The sequence below is a fragment of the Barbus barbus genome, assembly GCF_936440315.1.
Source record: "Barbus barbus genome assembly, chromosome: 7".
Classification (NCBI taxonomy): Eukaryota; Metazoa; Chordata; class Actinopteri; order Cypriniformes; family Cyprinidae; genus Barbus; species Barbus barbus.
The window spans coordinates 32,553,879-32,568,752 of NC_136735.1; the positions used below are offsets into that span (position 1 = coordinate 32,553,879).

Sequence of the window (14,874 nt, forward strand, 5' to 3'; positions counted from 1 at the left end):
ATGTCAGAGGTCGCACGCCTCTGGAGCAACTAGGGAGTTAAGTGTCTTGCTCAGGGACACATTGGTGTCTCACAGTGGATTCGAACCCGGGTCTCTCACACCAAAGGCATGTGTCTTATCCACTGCGCCATCACCACCCCATATTTGCAATATGTTCCATCTAATATTCCAATGTAGGACTTTTTCTGTTAAGCTGTGCATTCATGAGCTTCTGCATTAAGCTTTGTCCTTTGTTGAGGACTGGTGATATAAAATGGTAGTATTCCTAATAGCTGATGGCAGCACATTCTTATCTCATCATTCATTGCTGAGCACCCCAAACAAACTCCCAAAATTCAAGCTGTGGAGACTGTAGAGTTTATTTCACTTTATTGATTTTTTGTGTCACGATGAGTATTGATTTTAAATTACATGCCCTGGCACATACAGTATATTAAGAGACAAACTGACACGATTTCATGATGCTACTGTATATATGCCCTGCTTCTGTGTTGCCAATGACATTTTCAACCAGAGTTAAAGAAGAAACAGGATATGTGACTGTACTAGTTAATATAATTTTGTTAGAATTCTCAACATCATCTGAGTATTTTTTTCATCTGTGGTTATTGGCTATGGCCCAAGGTAGTCATTGAATGAAAAGGAGGTGCAAATATGACTGATGACTAAACTCCAGGGATGAAGCAGGTGTATCCAGTGACATTTCTGAGAGTGAAAAGTTCGAGTGAATTCGATCAATCTTGCTATCAAAGCATGTTTGATAGCAAAGTATCTCTACCTTGATAAAAGGAGCCAAATGAACAGGAAAAAAAATCTATATCTTTTTTTTTTAACTTAAAGGAATATTGTCAGTCATGCACTCACTGTTTAGTCATTCCAAATCTGCGTGGTTTTTCTTCTTTGTAACATATAAGGAGATATATTTGAAGTATGTTCACACTGCTGTTTTCCTTACAGTGAAAATGAATAGGGATGTGCCGATTGAGTTTTGGAGTGAACTATACCTTTAAGACATAATTACAGTTTCCTTCATCAAGTTGACTTTTACATTCAATCTCTTGAGATTGAACCATCTTTGAACCGCTGACATCAGCGCACTTAAATTTAACCATATGTAAGCTGTTCTTCACTTGTGAAGTTATAATGCACTCCAGTTAGTGCATGGTTTCATCAATTATTACTATAATTTAAGAGACAGCTACACTAGCCATCTGGAATCATTCAGGCATCAAATTATGCCTAGAATCGTAATAAACTATTGAAGAGTCCTATTAATTAGACGGGCCATTTAAATGCAACCACGATGACATGTTGTAAGACAGTACATCAGAGTTAATTGCTAATAAGTGAACCACTGTTCCATTCAACTGTTTAGGCTAATTGAAAAGTATTGACTTGAAATGATTGAGTAGTTGAACAGAGTACCATATCAGCTTAACCTTTAATAGCTTGTCTTCCGGATTCACTTCCCAGTCCCCCTCCACTGAATCATTGCATGCAAAGTAACAGGCCGAATGTAATTTATGGATGTGCGTTATCTGATTTTGGTCTATTGAGATCTGGTAAGCCTGATTTGTGAGACTTGGCGTGTTTTGCATCTTTTTAAAACTTCTCATCTTAACAGGGGCTGAAGCCAGGAATGATGGGAGCTGTAGTCTGCTTGATGGTCTTATGGGCTTTGCTGGGTTGGTCGCAGGCCGCAGAGAAGCCTCCATCCCTGAGTGTAGCTGTGATACTGGGCCAAACCCCCACCGTATCTGAATCAGCCCTGCGTCCAGCTCGTGGGATAGGTGCGCCTCTGGATGTGACTGTTCTCAGCGTCCAGGTGAACCAGACGGACCCAGGAAGCATGCTTACACACCTGTGTGAGCTCATGTCTCGACAGAGACTGCATGGGCTGGTCTATGGAGACGGCACGGACCAGGAATCCGTGGCACAGATGCTGGACTTTGTTTCCTCTCAGACTTCCATGCCCATACTGGGAATCCATGGCGGCTCTGCCATGACAATGGCCGAAAAGGTAAGCATGCACTACTCCCTTGTTGGCTCTATGTGCTATATTTGTCCTCAACTTTGCATTTACAGCAACCCACCGCAGAATATTTCATCATATCTGGCATAAATCGGATGTTTTCCACCAAGGCCTAAACAGAAAGCTTGATCTCAAATATTCAATGCCATGTTTTGGATTGTCTAGCTGTGTGGCATTAAACAAGACACAATTCAGATACCTGACAGATTTTCTTTATCAGTAATGCCATCTGCATCAGATATAACCTGACGGATTGCCAGTCTTCCTGTCACTGTCCCTCTGTCTGTCTATTTGTTTCTGCAAAGTTGGCAATGAGCTGTGTTTATAGCAAAATTGGTTGCAGTTGTGTGGGTGTGACAGAAACCTGTGGCCGGGGTAGTGACAGAGCTGCCTCAAAGAGTTGAGCATCGAAGCAGAGAAAGTTTCTGATTGCAAATGGATTCATTGATGCTGTCAAACATCAGGGATTTTTTAAATTCTTAATTCCTTATCAAATGGATACATTTGACTATTAGGCTATTACTACACAGTGTTCATCCACATAAACTGTAGAAACTTCTTGTAGACGACCATGTCATCCCATTGCATCATCTGGCTGAGTTCACTTCAAACTACCCTTCCAAATAGTGATTTGATAATTTTTGATGAACGCACAATCCCTTTTAACAGTGATGAAATACAACCACAAAGTAAGTGGATTGTGCTACTTTGTCAAAGCTCATGGCTAGAAACGTTTCTCGTTTAAACCAGACAATGATTTTGATGTTTAAATTCTTATGTAATGTGCGTTTAGTTGTTATGTGATCAGTAGATTCTTTTTAAGTCCTGTTTTAGTTTTTTGTTTTACTATCTGCTTATTCTCTCATTGCATGTATGACAAGTTATTTGTGATGGCAAGTGTATATATTGAAAGTTGCTTAGAATTCATAAGGTTTTTCAGATTTTTCATTATCTAATTTCCTTCAAGCGACATCCTCCAACTTCGTTTGACACATGAGGCCCTGGTGCTGCCGTAGAGCTTGGAGGGTAATAATTGAAGAGACTCTTCAGGAGGGAAGTGCTGCTTAGGGAGTCAAATGCTGGGGCTGATGTGAATGAAACTCAAACATTAAGAGGCCCCCTGCTTGCTGTCTCCCATAACACTTCTCATCCCTTCTTTAAATCATCTCCCAGAGTTCCTTTTGATACCGAGGCTGATACAGCCTTGGCTGTATTGGCTGTGCAATAACATGTCAAGCACAATGCATTTCCAAGTCTGAAATAAACAGAAATAGAAAGGCAGAAAATATCACAATTACTCTCAGATCCTTTCACATTCAATAAGGAGTCAGTGAGATTTTTTTTAATGTGTCTGAAAAGTGTCATCCTCTCGCCAAGGCAGCATTTATTTGATTAAAATACAGTAAAAACAGTAATATTGTGAAAACACTATTCACAATTACAGTAACTGTTTTAATACAAGCATGGAAATGTTTTAATACATGTCATTTCTTATATAGAATTTATTCTTGTGATGGCAAAGCTGAATTTCTCAGTCTTCAGAATCACATTTGGTGCTCACAAAACATTTATTATCACAGTTGAGAATGTGTAGTATTTTATTCCAGTATTTTTGTAGATTTTTTTTCAATATTCCTTTATGAATAGAAAGTTCAAAAGAACAGCATTTCAGCATTGAGTTGTAATAGAAATCTTTTGTAAAATTACAAATGTTTTTACGGTCACTTTTGATGTGTTTAATGTGTCTTTGCTGAAAAAAAGGCGTGTATGAAGTCATGTATGAAGTTTCTTGCATTTAATAGTAACATTTCCTTACATAAAATAACAAAATATCAAGCCAAATGTATTTGCATACAAACGAAGGCTTTTCTCAGCGCTTTATTAATTATTTATATAAATAACCTCTGACCGTTAAATCAAGGTTGGCTTGTGATGTTTGTGGTCTCAGTTTTTCTGATTAGACTGAACAGAATAAAACCGCTTCAGTGTCAAATTAGGTAAATGTGTTAACTGTGTTAAATTGTATGAATTTAGTGTTAGACACATTTAGTTGATTTAGCACTATAGAACATTTGGCATCCTGAATTGTAAATTTTGCATACATGATACTATAAGCATAGGACTTATTTTGTGTGAACTATTGCTTTAGAATGTTTCAGAATGGCCTATATCTCTATAGTATTATACATTCTTTTTCTCTTGTACTGCTGTGTCTCTTGGCCTTCTTTGATCAAGTTCAACTGCATGTCTTTTTGCGGTGTACTCTGGGGGGAGTGTGAGTGTGTTTTGAGAGTGTGTATGTGAGGGTCCTGGAGGATGCTTCGCTTCACTGTAAACCCAGATTCTCCTTATGTTATTAAAAATGAAGGCGCCAGGATGCATCTTTTTATCTGTGTTTCCACCTCTGATATGGAAAAGAAAGGGCAGGGAGCACTAACGCACACTGAGGGGGCAGGACTGAATATTCGATGAGCTTCTTTATGTGGTTTGCATGTTCAGTTTCTGTATTGAAGTCAGGGCATATGTGTTTAGGGTCTATATGAGGGGACCGAGAGAGAAAGAAAACGAGGAAAAGAAGGAAAGAGAGCCAGGCCTGAAGAGTTAAACACTAAAGCTGTTTTCTGCCCCATTGAAGCTGCTTTTATCCCATCTGTATTAGAGAGGTGCATTATGGGAGAAAAGAACAAAATAGAGGGGCTGACATAAATTAAATATGTAACATACACTTACAGGCGGACGTGTACAGACACACACAGTCCTTTTCTTTTTCGCTTATCCATCTCCCACACATGCTCAAATTTTCTTGTTATTCATTTAACAATAGACTGAGGTTGCACTGGCACATTAGATCATATGATGTCATCAGCAGTGCCAAATAAGTGCCTGTAAAAAACACAGTATCGCACAGAAAACCCACTCGAAGGGTAAAAGCCAACTCGTCTCTAACAAGCTTATAAGACACTTTGCTGATGTCACCGTGACATTAGTTTGATGATGTCAGCCACAATAAAACTCCCTTCACTGGATCGGTTAATGTTACTTAGTTTTATATTGTAGCATGAAAAATAAATATTTGAAATAAAATATGTAATAAAGAAAAAAGAGAAAAAAAGCATCAAGTGTAGTTTTAGCACTAACATTATGCCGGTCTTATTAGGTAATTTTTCAGTTTATACTTTTTTAAATCATGATGTATACTACATTTCAAAGGTTTGGGGCCAGTAAGATTTTTTTAAAGTGCCCCTGTTACAATACTAGGAATTCTCAAACGATTCGTTCAATGCAGTTCTAAGATTCAGTCTCTCTAAAACCTTCCTTTCTGTGAGACTTCTCTGCTCTGATTGGTCAGGTGGCCCAGTTTGTTGTGATTGGTCTACTGCTTACAGCGCATGTCGGAAACTATAGCCCCATTGCCATAGTTCCATATTTTGAACACTCAATAGAAAATATAAACATCTATTATTGTCATGCTTACAGGTTGAGATTTAGTGGAGCCAGCTAGTCCAAATAAACTGGGTACTGAGCCATCTTTCAAGAGCAAGTGGTTTGTGAATACCGCGATCAACTCCCTGAGATTAGAGAAGCAGTCGTCAGTAAAATGACTTGTTCACGACTAGCCAATGTAGAACATAGATGGGCATTGTGAAAATGTGTTATCCTGCATAGCTGTCACGGGAGTGGGATTCAAAATGACTCTATTACGCTGTTCAGAGTTGATTCTTTCTTTTGGGAGACAATAACTTTATTTATTATGCACTTTCGGCTTTACACCTTGCAGATCGATTGCATTCACATACAGCTACACACTGCATGAAAGGCAATATTCAAAATAGGCGTTATGCATTTTTGCAAGTCTTTTTCTTTGAAAAAAGACACATTCTTCTTGGAAAAAAGTATCAAGTATCAATAAAAAAATATTACCTCAAACTTTTGAATGGTAGTGTATCTATTACTAAAGTATTTATAGCACGAAAATAGTTTGGATGTTTTTGCATAATTTAAGATATCAGTTTTTATTTAGCTTATAACAGCATTCTGTCATTTTGAAAAACAGTGCCAGCTCTTGTTTATACTTTACCTGTGTTCCTACATTCCCAAATGCCCCCAAGGAGGGATCACTACAGCTTAAGTGAAAGTCCTGTATAAGCCAAAATAAACTTGTCCTTACTTATTTTGTTTGAGGTATCGCTGTGCTTCAAGCAGACACCAAAATAAAGTTACAATGTTACAATGTGGACCAAAGCTGGAATGTAATTTAAGATGCTTTACAAGACTCTGGAATGGTACACAGTGGACAAACGATCTGCCATCACTCAATACTGTATGATAAATCCTTCTGTCTCCTAACAGTAGCGCCTTGATGGCCACCTACTTATTTTGGGCTGTGCCACAGTGACTCACTGCAGTTCTTAGATGCTGTTATAGATGGATTTGGCTTACAAAGATATGAAATTAGAAATGAATTTACATTTGGTTATTGCCATTAGGAGACTGGATAACAAATCTCTAGCCAAGTCAGTGTCACTTCAAGTCAGGTTACAGGGAAGATCCCATACTGTATGTGGCGCTTTGAACTATAGGATCAGATGGAGCTTTGCAGGTCTTTTTTTAGAAGATAAAGCTTTCAGACCTTTGTCAAGTTTCAGTCTGTCCCCTCTTCTTTTAATATCAGCAATCCCTCTATATGTGAACCTTCCTTCTCCCCATCTCTCTCTATTTCCCGTTCTTTTATTTTCTTTCTCTATCATTCTTCCTTCAGGGTTTATCAGAAGAGAGGGTCTACACAAAGGATCCCTCTCCCTGGCAGACCACCAATATGTTTCTCTCGTCCTCACTTATTTTCTTTCTTCCTATTCCTCTCGTCACTTCTTTCCCGCGGGTTGTAAAGGACAATCGGCTAACATGGAGATTGGTGGCTACATTCAGGACCGAATGAGGTCATTTTCCCTCTTAGCGCTGCCTTCACTGGAAATGACAGTCTATTTGGGAGAAGAACGGGCAGAACAACTCGAAAAACCTTTGAAAGCAGCTTTTACGGGCTAAGTTTAGATTCCCTGTTCTTCAGCCTTCTGCGTTTTGTGCGACACTAACTTTATGAATATTATATAGTGAAGTAGACACACAGGCTAATTCATTTAGAGTGAAATGTTAACCTCATAATTCCTACTGTTTTTCGGATTTGTCTTGGGCCAGAGGCTTTTCTTTGTGTGTGAGGGTGAGAGACTGAATTATAAAGACAGGCAATGTGAGTTCGAGAGATTATGTTAATATGTTGAATCTGATCTTTTTTTATATATACATCAGGCAGCTTGAGTTGCCTTTCAAAACAGTAAGTCGCTGGTATATAAACTACCTTTCAGAAGTTTGGGATCAATGTTTTTTATTTATTTATTTATTTTTTGGAAATAATTTATACTTTTATTCATCGAGAAAATTATTATATTAATTTATCAGATTTCATGATTTGACTTTTTACTGTATTTTTTAAACACCTTTTTATTACATTTTCTTCCTGAAACAAGCAAAAAGCAACTTCAAAAGTGCAAATTCAGAACCCACCCCAACCCACAATTAAACAATTTTCACACGGATCCCAGAAAAGATGACAAAACATCAAACACTGAATGCCACAAACTTACAGTTTCCACACTAGAATCATGCACACGAGAAGTTGAGAGTTCCATCGAGACAATGTCCAACAAACACACGGAGTCAAACATATATCAGTGCCCAACAAATATAACAGGTCCTGTGAGAGCTGAGACCAAAAATGTGAGAGAGAGAAGCCCCCCCCCCCCCCCCCCCCCCCCCACACACACACACACACAAAGAAAACAATGCGAAAACGTGCCTAAACATCATTGCTAACAGAGATTACACTTAGGAGAAGATGACAGATTCATATTCAGAAAAAAAAGAGCTTGAGAGTGTGGTCCAGATCTATCTAGATATGCGACATTACAGAATTCGTATCTGCACCCAATACAATTTCAAAATCTGAAAATTTCAAGAGATAGTTTGACAAAACAGAGAAAAAGTATAGTCAGGGGTACAAGGGGCATATACTGAGCGAAATACAATATTCCTATTCTCCACTATTGTTTTTATATGTGTTATTCTACCGTCTGTATCACAAACTTTATCTAAAATAATAATATTTAAAGTCTTCCGCACCAATATTAGGACACCCTTGGTTTTAGTATCCGATACTGTATTTTTTTAAACAAATGCAGCTTTGGTGGAAAGGTGGAAATTAACTTTGATGGATGGGTTGACTGGGTAGGTAGGTAGGTAGGTAGATAGATAGATAGATAGATAGATAGATAGATAGATAGATAGATAGATAGATAGATAGATAGATAGATAGATAGATAGATAGATAGATAGATAGATAGATAGATAGATAGATAGATAGATTTCACAGCTCAATATGTCAGCATGCACCAGGGCACAGCTAAATATGCTTCTTAATGTTTGATATTTCACATTGAAATTACATAAATACTAATCTAGAGATTGTGCCTTTATTTATTTCAGGTGCTGTTTCATAGAGAATGTCCATGTTTGGGCATAATGGTCTAGCAGTCATCGCATGATCAAAGACTGCCTGGCGTAGGATTAGATGCAGAAATGTGTAGCTGTTCAAAGCGCTGGGCCACGGTAGCTGTTGTGTGTGGGACTGATCACCCCTTATGATTCACTTCCATACTCTGTCTATTCAGGCAGGATTTCATTTCTCACTTTTCTATTACCAAACTGTATGTCAGTACATGTACATTTTCCAGATCTTTTTTAATTTTTAAATCAGGTTGAGAAACAAAGGAAATGGTGAGATCCTACACTATTAAAACGAAAGGTTCCAGTTAAATCCATTTGCTGTTTAATGTTTTTGAAACAAATCTCTTATGCGATTTCTCTTATATATTGTTATTTCTATGTATTTTAAAATGTAATTTATACCGAAAAGCTGAATTTTCTTTGTCATTACTCCAGTCTTCAGTGTAGAGCCCTGCACATGTCCGACAGCTTATCAGAGTTACCGGCCAGAGCCTCTCTTTTTTTCCCCCTTCTTCCAAAATAGCTTATACTACTGTTTCAGCTATTAAAATAGTTCAGTTTTGTATGTAATGGCAAAGGGGTTATATTTCGTTTAGTTTTTTTATTAAGTTAATTTCGAAAAACATTTGGAGCATTTTTTGTTCGTTAAGTTTTTGTTTTTAAAAGTAACGTACAGTAACATACAGTAAGATGATCATAGTCTATGTTTGATCATTTTAGCCTTCTCAAATCATCACGACTTGCCTAAAATAAAATCTATGGATATAAAACAGTTCAAGCATATAACAATGTTTAAACGTAAAACCTAGATAAATGTGCGCTGTACCCAATAATTTATGCGGAGAGTGGAAGCTAAAGCGCGCTTTGCAGGACATTGAGACGCCAGCACGATCACTTGCATTTTTTTCAGTTATACGCCGTCATTTTTGCTCATAAAGATAAGAGTAATACATCATTCGGAACTGTAAAGGGTCTACTTTTATTTGTGTGTACTCACAATATCAACAAAACGTTGTGCTTTTATAAAATATAGAAAACAAACATGAAGCATCTCGTCTTGAACAGGAGCGCTTCACAAAAATGAACCGAAATTCAGCGAATACATGCCTCACAGACATGATAAATATACACTCACCTAAAGGATGATTAGGAACACCTGTTCAATTTCTCATTAATGCAATTATCTAATCAACCAATCACATGGCAGGTGCTTCAATGCATTTTGGGGTGTGGTCCCGGTCAAGACAATCTCCTGAACTCCAAACTGAATGTCAGAATGGGAAAGAAAGGTGATTTAAGCAATTTTGAGCGTGGCATGGTTGTTGGTGCCAGACGGGCCGGTCTGAGTATTTCACAATCTGCTCAGTTACTGGGATTTTCACGCACAACCATTTCTAGGGTTTACAAAGAATGGTGTGAAAAGGGAAAAACATCCAGTATGCGGCAGTCCTGTGGGCGAAAATGCCTTGTTGATGCTAGAGGTCAGAGGAGAATGGGCCGACTGATTCAAGCTGATAGAAGAGCAACTTTGACTGAAATAACCACTCGTTACAACCGAGGTATGCAGCAAAGCATTTGTGAAGCCACAACACGCACAACCTTGAGGCGGATGGGCTACAACAGCAGAAGACCCCACCGGGTACCACTCATCTCCACTACAAATAGGAAAAAGAGGCTACAATTTGCACGAGCTCACCAAAATTGGACGGTTGAAGACTGGAAAAATGTTGCCTGGTCTGATGAGTCTCGATTTCTGTTGAGACATTCAGATGGTAGAGTCAGAATTTGGCGTAAACAGAATGAGAACATGGATCCATCATGCCTTGTTACCACTGTGCAGGCTGGTGGTGGTGGTGTAATGGTGTGGGGGATGTTTTCTTGGCACACTTTAGGCCCCTTAGTGCCAATTGGGCATCGTTTAAATGCCACGGCCTACCTGAGCATTGTGATGTGATGTGATGTGGTGGTGGTGGGGGTGGTGATGGCGCAGTGGATAAGACACATGCCTTTGGTGTGAGAGACCCGGGTTCAAATCCACTGTGAGACACCAATGTGTCCCTGAGCAAGACACTTAACCCCCTAGTTGCTCCAGAGGCGTGCGACCTCTGACATATATATAGCAATTGTAAGTCGCTTTGGATAAAAGCGTCAGCTAAATGAATAAATGTAAATGTACCCATCCTCTGATGGCTACTTCCAGCAGGATAATGCACCATGTTACAAAGCTCGAATCATTTCAAATTGGTTTCTTGAACATGACAATGAGTTCACTTTACTAAAATGGCCCCCACAGTCACCAGATCTCAACCCAATAGAGCATCTTTGGGATGTGGTGGAACGGGAGCTTCGTACCCTGGATGTGCATCCCACAAATCTCCATCAACTGCAAGATGCTATCCTATCAATATGGGCCAACATTTCTAAAGAATGCTTTCAGCACCTTGTTGAATCAATGCCACGTAGAATTAAGGCAGTTCTGAAGGCGAAAGGGGGTCAAACACAGTATTAGTATGGTGTTCCTAATAATCCTTTAGGTGAGTGTATATATTTTTAATTTAAATTACTACTGAATTAAATAAAATGAATCGAAAACAAAAACTCTTTCATTATAATCATTGTCATAATCCATAAAGATGCATTTCTCTCTAAAGGCGCGTCTAATGAGGAGACGGCGAGTCAGGATCGGCAACTTCATCCTTGCAAAACAGACTCAGAAAACACAATTTTATTAGTAAATAATTCAAATATCTCCTTACTATTTCCCCCCGACACATTAATGGTAATTACTTTTGCCAGTGCTTTGCAGCAAGCATTAGCCTATTGCAGCAAGCATTAGCCTATTGCGTGCATTTGAATGCAGAACTCTTCAGCTGCGCTGACGGCATTTATGCTGCTGCTGCTGGACACCAAACACCGTTGAGCCGCTCTTGACAGTCGTGGTAGCTAGGTCTTGTATTGTTTCCACCAGCACAACATTTTTTTTCATCACTAATTGATTGATGTCTAAAACATAAAAATGAGAAGCCTAAAACAGGACCGAGACCCGGTCTGCGTCTGAACTATGAAATGAAAATTGGCCCGAAGCCCGGCCTTAGAGGCGTAAAAAAGTTGGAGCACGGGCTGAAATGCAGGACTCTACTTCAGTGTCACATGATCCTTTAGAAATTATTCTAATATGCTGATTTGGTGCATAAGAAACATTTCTTATGATTAACACATTTGAAAATGTTTGCAATGCTTAATATTTTTGTGGAATCGCTGATATATTTTTTTCACAGTGTGTAGGACTTTTATTCTGACAGTGCTGAGAATGCCAGTGCTTGAGTGCGTAGTGCTCCCATTCTTTGTCTTCATTAGTTTACTCTGTTTAACAGTTCTGACTAATAAATTACTACACAGAACTTGTAAACTATGTACATGGTATATGAAAAAAGTATTATAGCATTTGCTTTTCTATTATTAGTATCAGAAAGGCCAACGCTGTAATACTTGATCTAACGGGTTGCTGTGAAGACCTTTAAGTTTCTGTTTACGATATGACAATAGTTTTCTCAGAGCAGTTCTAGAGATTATGTTCATGTACTCATATATTGAGGCGGCAGACACTGAAAACACCTCGAGCATCACGTGTGCTTCTGTATGTGTGTAATAAACGAAAACGTGCATTTGCACCATTCATTCACACAGAGAGACGCAGAACATGCAGGATTCATATTTAAATTATATTTTTGCTGTGTAATATTCGCAGCCACTAGTCCATATTTTGTTTTGATTTAAGTGTATTGACCTACTTTTGATGTATCCATCCAAATTTGGCAAATTCCATGACATTCTGCGTTGTACATTAAATTCCGTTTTTATGAAATTCCACATTGCGGAAATCATAGGGCCCTAAATATGTGCTGTCACTAGACATGCACGTTCAACAAATTTAAAATCTTGTTTGCTGCTTTTTTGTGTTAATGTCATATTCACTGTGTTATGTGTAAAATTAGTGCTGCTTTGTCTTTGAAAAAAAATATTCCCAGTGATCACAAACTTGAGTACACTGTTGGTTACAGTGTTTACTTCCCTTTAATTTGTATTTTTTAACAATTTAACAGCTTGTGAAAAACTCACAACTTGCCATCTAAATAAATGTCTTTATTTTACAGGTCTATTTTTGAAATCAAATTCAAAGTATTATTTAAAATGTAATTTCAGCAGTTTTTATACATGTGCTTTTGCTATCTTTAAATTAAATAGTGTGATTATCATATATAACATCTTTATTTCATCCATCAGCCACCCTACTCGCTAAGATGCTGGCACCAGCCATAAAAAAAAGCTATTAGTTGACCACTAGATCTCAGCGTATAAGACTGACTGAAGTGAAAATTCAAACATTTCTCATCCAAAACTGCAGTTACAAAATTTAGCTTTAATTTATGAAATGTCAACAACTGACTTGTATTTATCCCTTTGTATTCCCTAAGTAATGCCTTTGGAGAAACATCTGATACAGCGAAGAACATCTGAGAATTCCATTAAGTCTCTCGAGCTCTGAAAGAGGAACCTCTGAGCAATAAATGTTTTCATTGGCTCAAAACCAATAATAAAGAACCATCTCGCCTCAAGAACCCCCAACACACTGAAAAATGATTCTTGTTGATAAGGGGGTTCTTCACTTAATCTAAGAATCATTGAACAAACTTCATTTTGAAGAGTGTATCTGAAAGACCCTGCACCATACAACCTTCCTCCGTTGTGCCCTTGAGCAAGGCACTTGAGCCCCGTCTGCTCCGGGCATGCTGCAGTTTGGCTGACCCTGTGCCTCATCCCCTTCTTCAGTCTGTGTGTGCATGCATCTAGGAGTCTGCCAGAGATTGACAGAAATAGAACTTTTCGTGCACATTACGTTCATATGACGTGTCATTATCGCCCTTTGCCCGTCATCTTATCAAGTGTTAGCTCAGTTCATGTCCAACAGGAATCTTTCACTATTAATTAACCGACAGTGTGCCGCGCTGTGCTACTGTCAACTAGTTTTAATGGATGATTATGCAATCAGTATCAGCGCATCAAATATGTATTTATGCATATAAATACCTTGACAGCAGTATGTTTAGATATGTTAATTGCACAGTTGTTGCTCCACAGGTAGCAAATGTTATAGATGATTTTAGTGCATCATATGTTGTTAACAGATTAAATATTATAATTAAATTAATGACTTGATATGGCAATTAACTAATCAAATTTATCATGTATATCAGGATTTGCAGAGAAAAGCCCCCAAACAAAGATAATAAAAAGACCAGACATGACAAAAAGTTGCTTTAGAAGTCAATATAATTTTTTTTTATCGCCATTTAATGGAATAATAATTTACGTATGCTTATGGTGTAAGTGCATTAAATCACTGGTTCTCAATTCCAGGCCTGGGGAGCCCCAGCTCTGCACATTTTCATGTCTCACACCTGATTCAGATCATCAGCTTGTTAGGAAAGAGATCATATTAGAGAGACATACAAAATGGGCAGAGCAGGGGGTCCCCAGTAGTGTTAATTTTGTCAGCTATTTTAAATTTTAGCCTTAGGGTGATCACTTAGATGATCACTTCCATTTGCAATTTGCCCCGTGCACCGTTTCAGTACGCGTACCGCTACACCCCTAATATCAACTTATACACATGGTTTATTTGAACTCATCTAGTGTACTGATTTATTATAGGCTTTTTGTTATATAAATTAATATCAAAGACTTATGCACTCTCTGTCTACATTAGGAAAACTGGTAAAAAAATATATTATAACAATGAAATTTCTAATTCCAAATTGCAATAGCCTATGTTTCTCTATTAAAACAACAGTGGTTGAGTTGTGTTCAGCAATCAAAATTGCAAACAATATAGTTGAGATGTCATGACAGAACACAGACTAGCTGAATGACATTTTTATTTAGATCGCTAAACTCTAGCTGGATCATCGACGGCAGCACTTCCGCAATGAAGATCGAACATGTGCATGATTGCCAGATTGCAAAAAATAAGCAAAACTCCAGGCAGAAAACATATCCTTGTAAAAGAGAAGCTCTGAACTCTTGATATCTGGCAACCACACACATGAGAAAATTTTCTCTCATCTTTTATCGTCAACAAAATTGCATGTTGATATAGTCATAGTTATCGTTTATTGACCTTATTGTCATCTCATCATCGTCTCGTTTTGTTCATGGGAAAACAGCTCGTCAATTAACATTTTTCGCCATAGTTTTCGTTAAAGAATTAACACTAGTCTATAGAA

General features: G+C 38.0%; 1 protein-coding gene across 1 annotated transcript in view; it reads left to right on the plus strand.

Annotated features, from left to right (window-relative positions):
- Nucleotides 1-1,639: 1,639 nt before the first annotated feature.
- The window catches only part of grin2ab (glutamate receptor, ionotropic, N-methyl D-aspartate 2A, b), a gene marked incomplete at both ends in the record, with an annotated part of 78,615 nt that continues 65,380 nt past the window's right edge, over nt 1,640-14,874 (plus strand). Inside the window, one exon of the mRNA XM_079420699.1 lies at nt 1,640-2,020. Coding sequence (XP_079276825.1) covers nt 1,640-2,020 — 381 coding nt within the window. The remainder of the gene's footprint in view (nt 2,021-14,874) is intronic.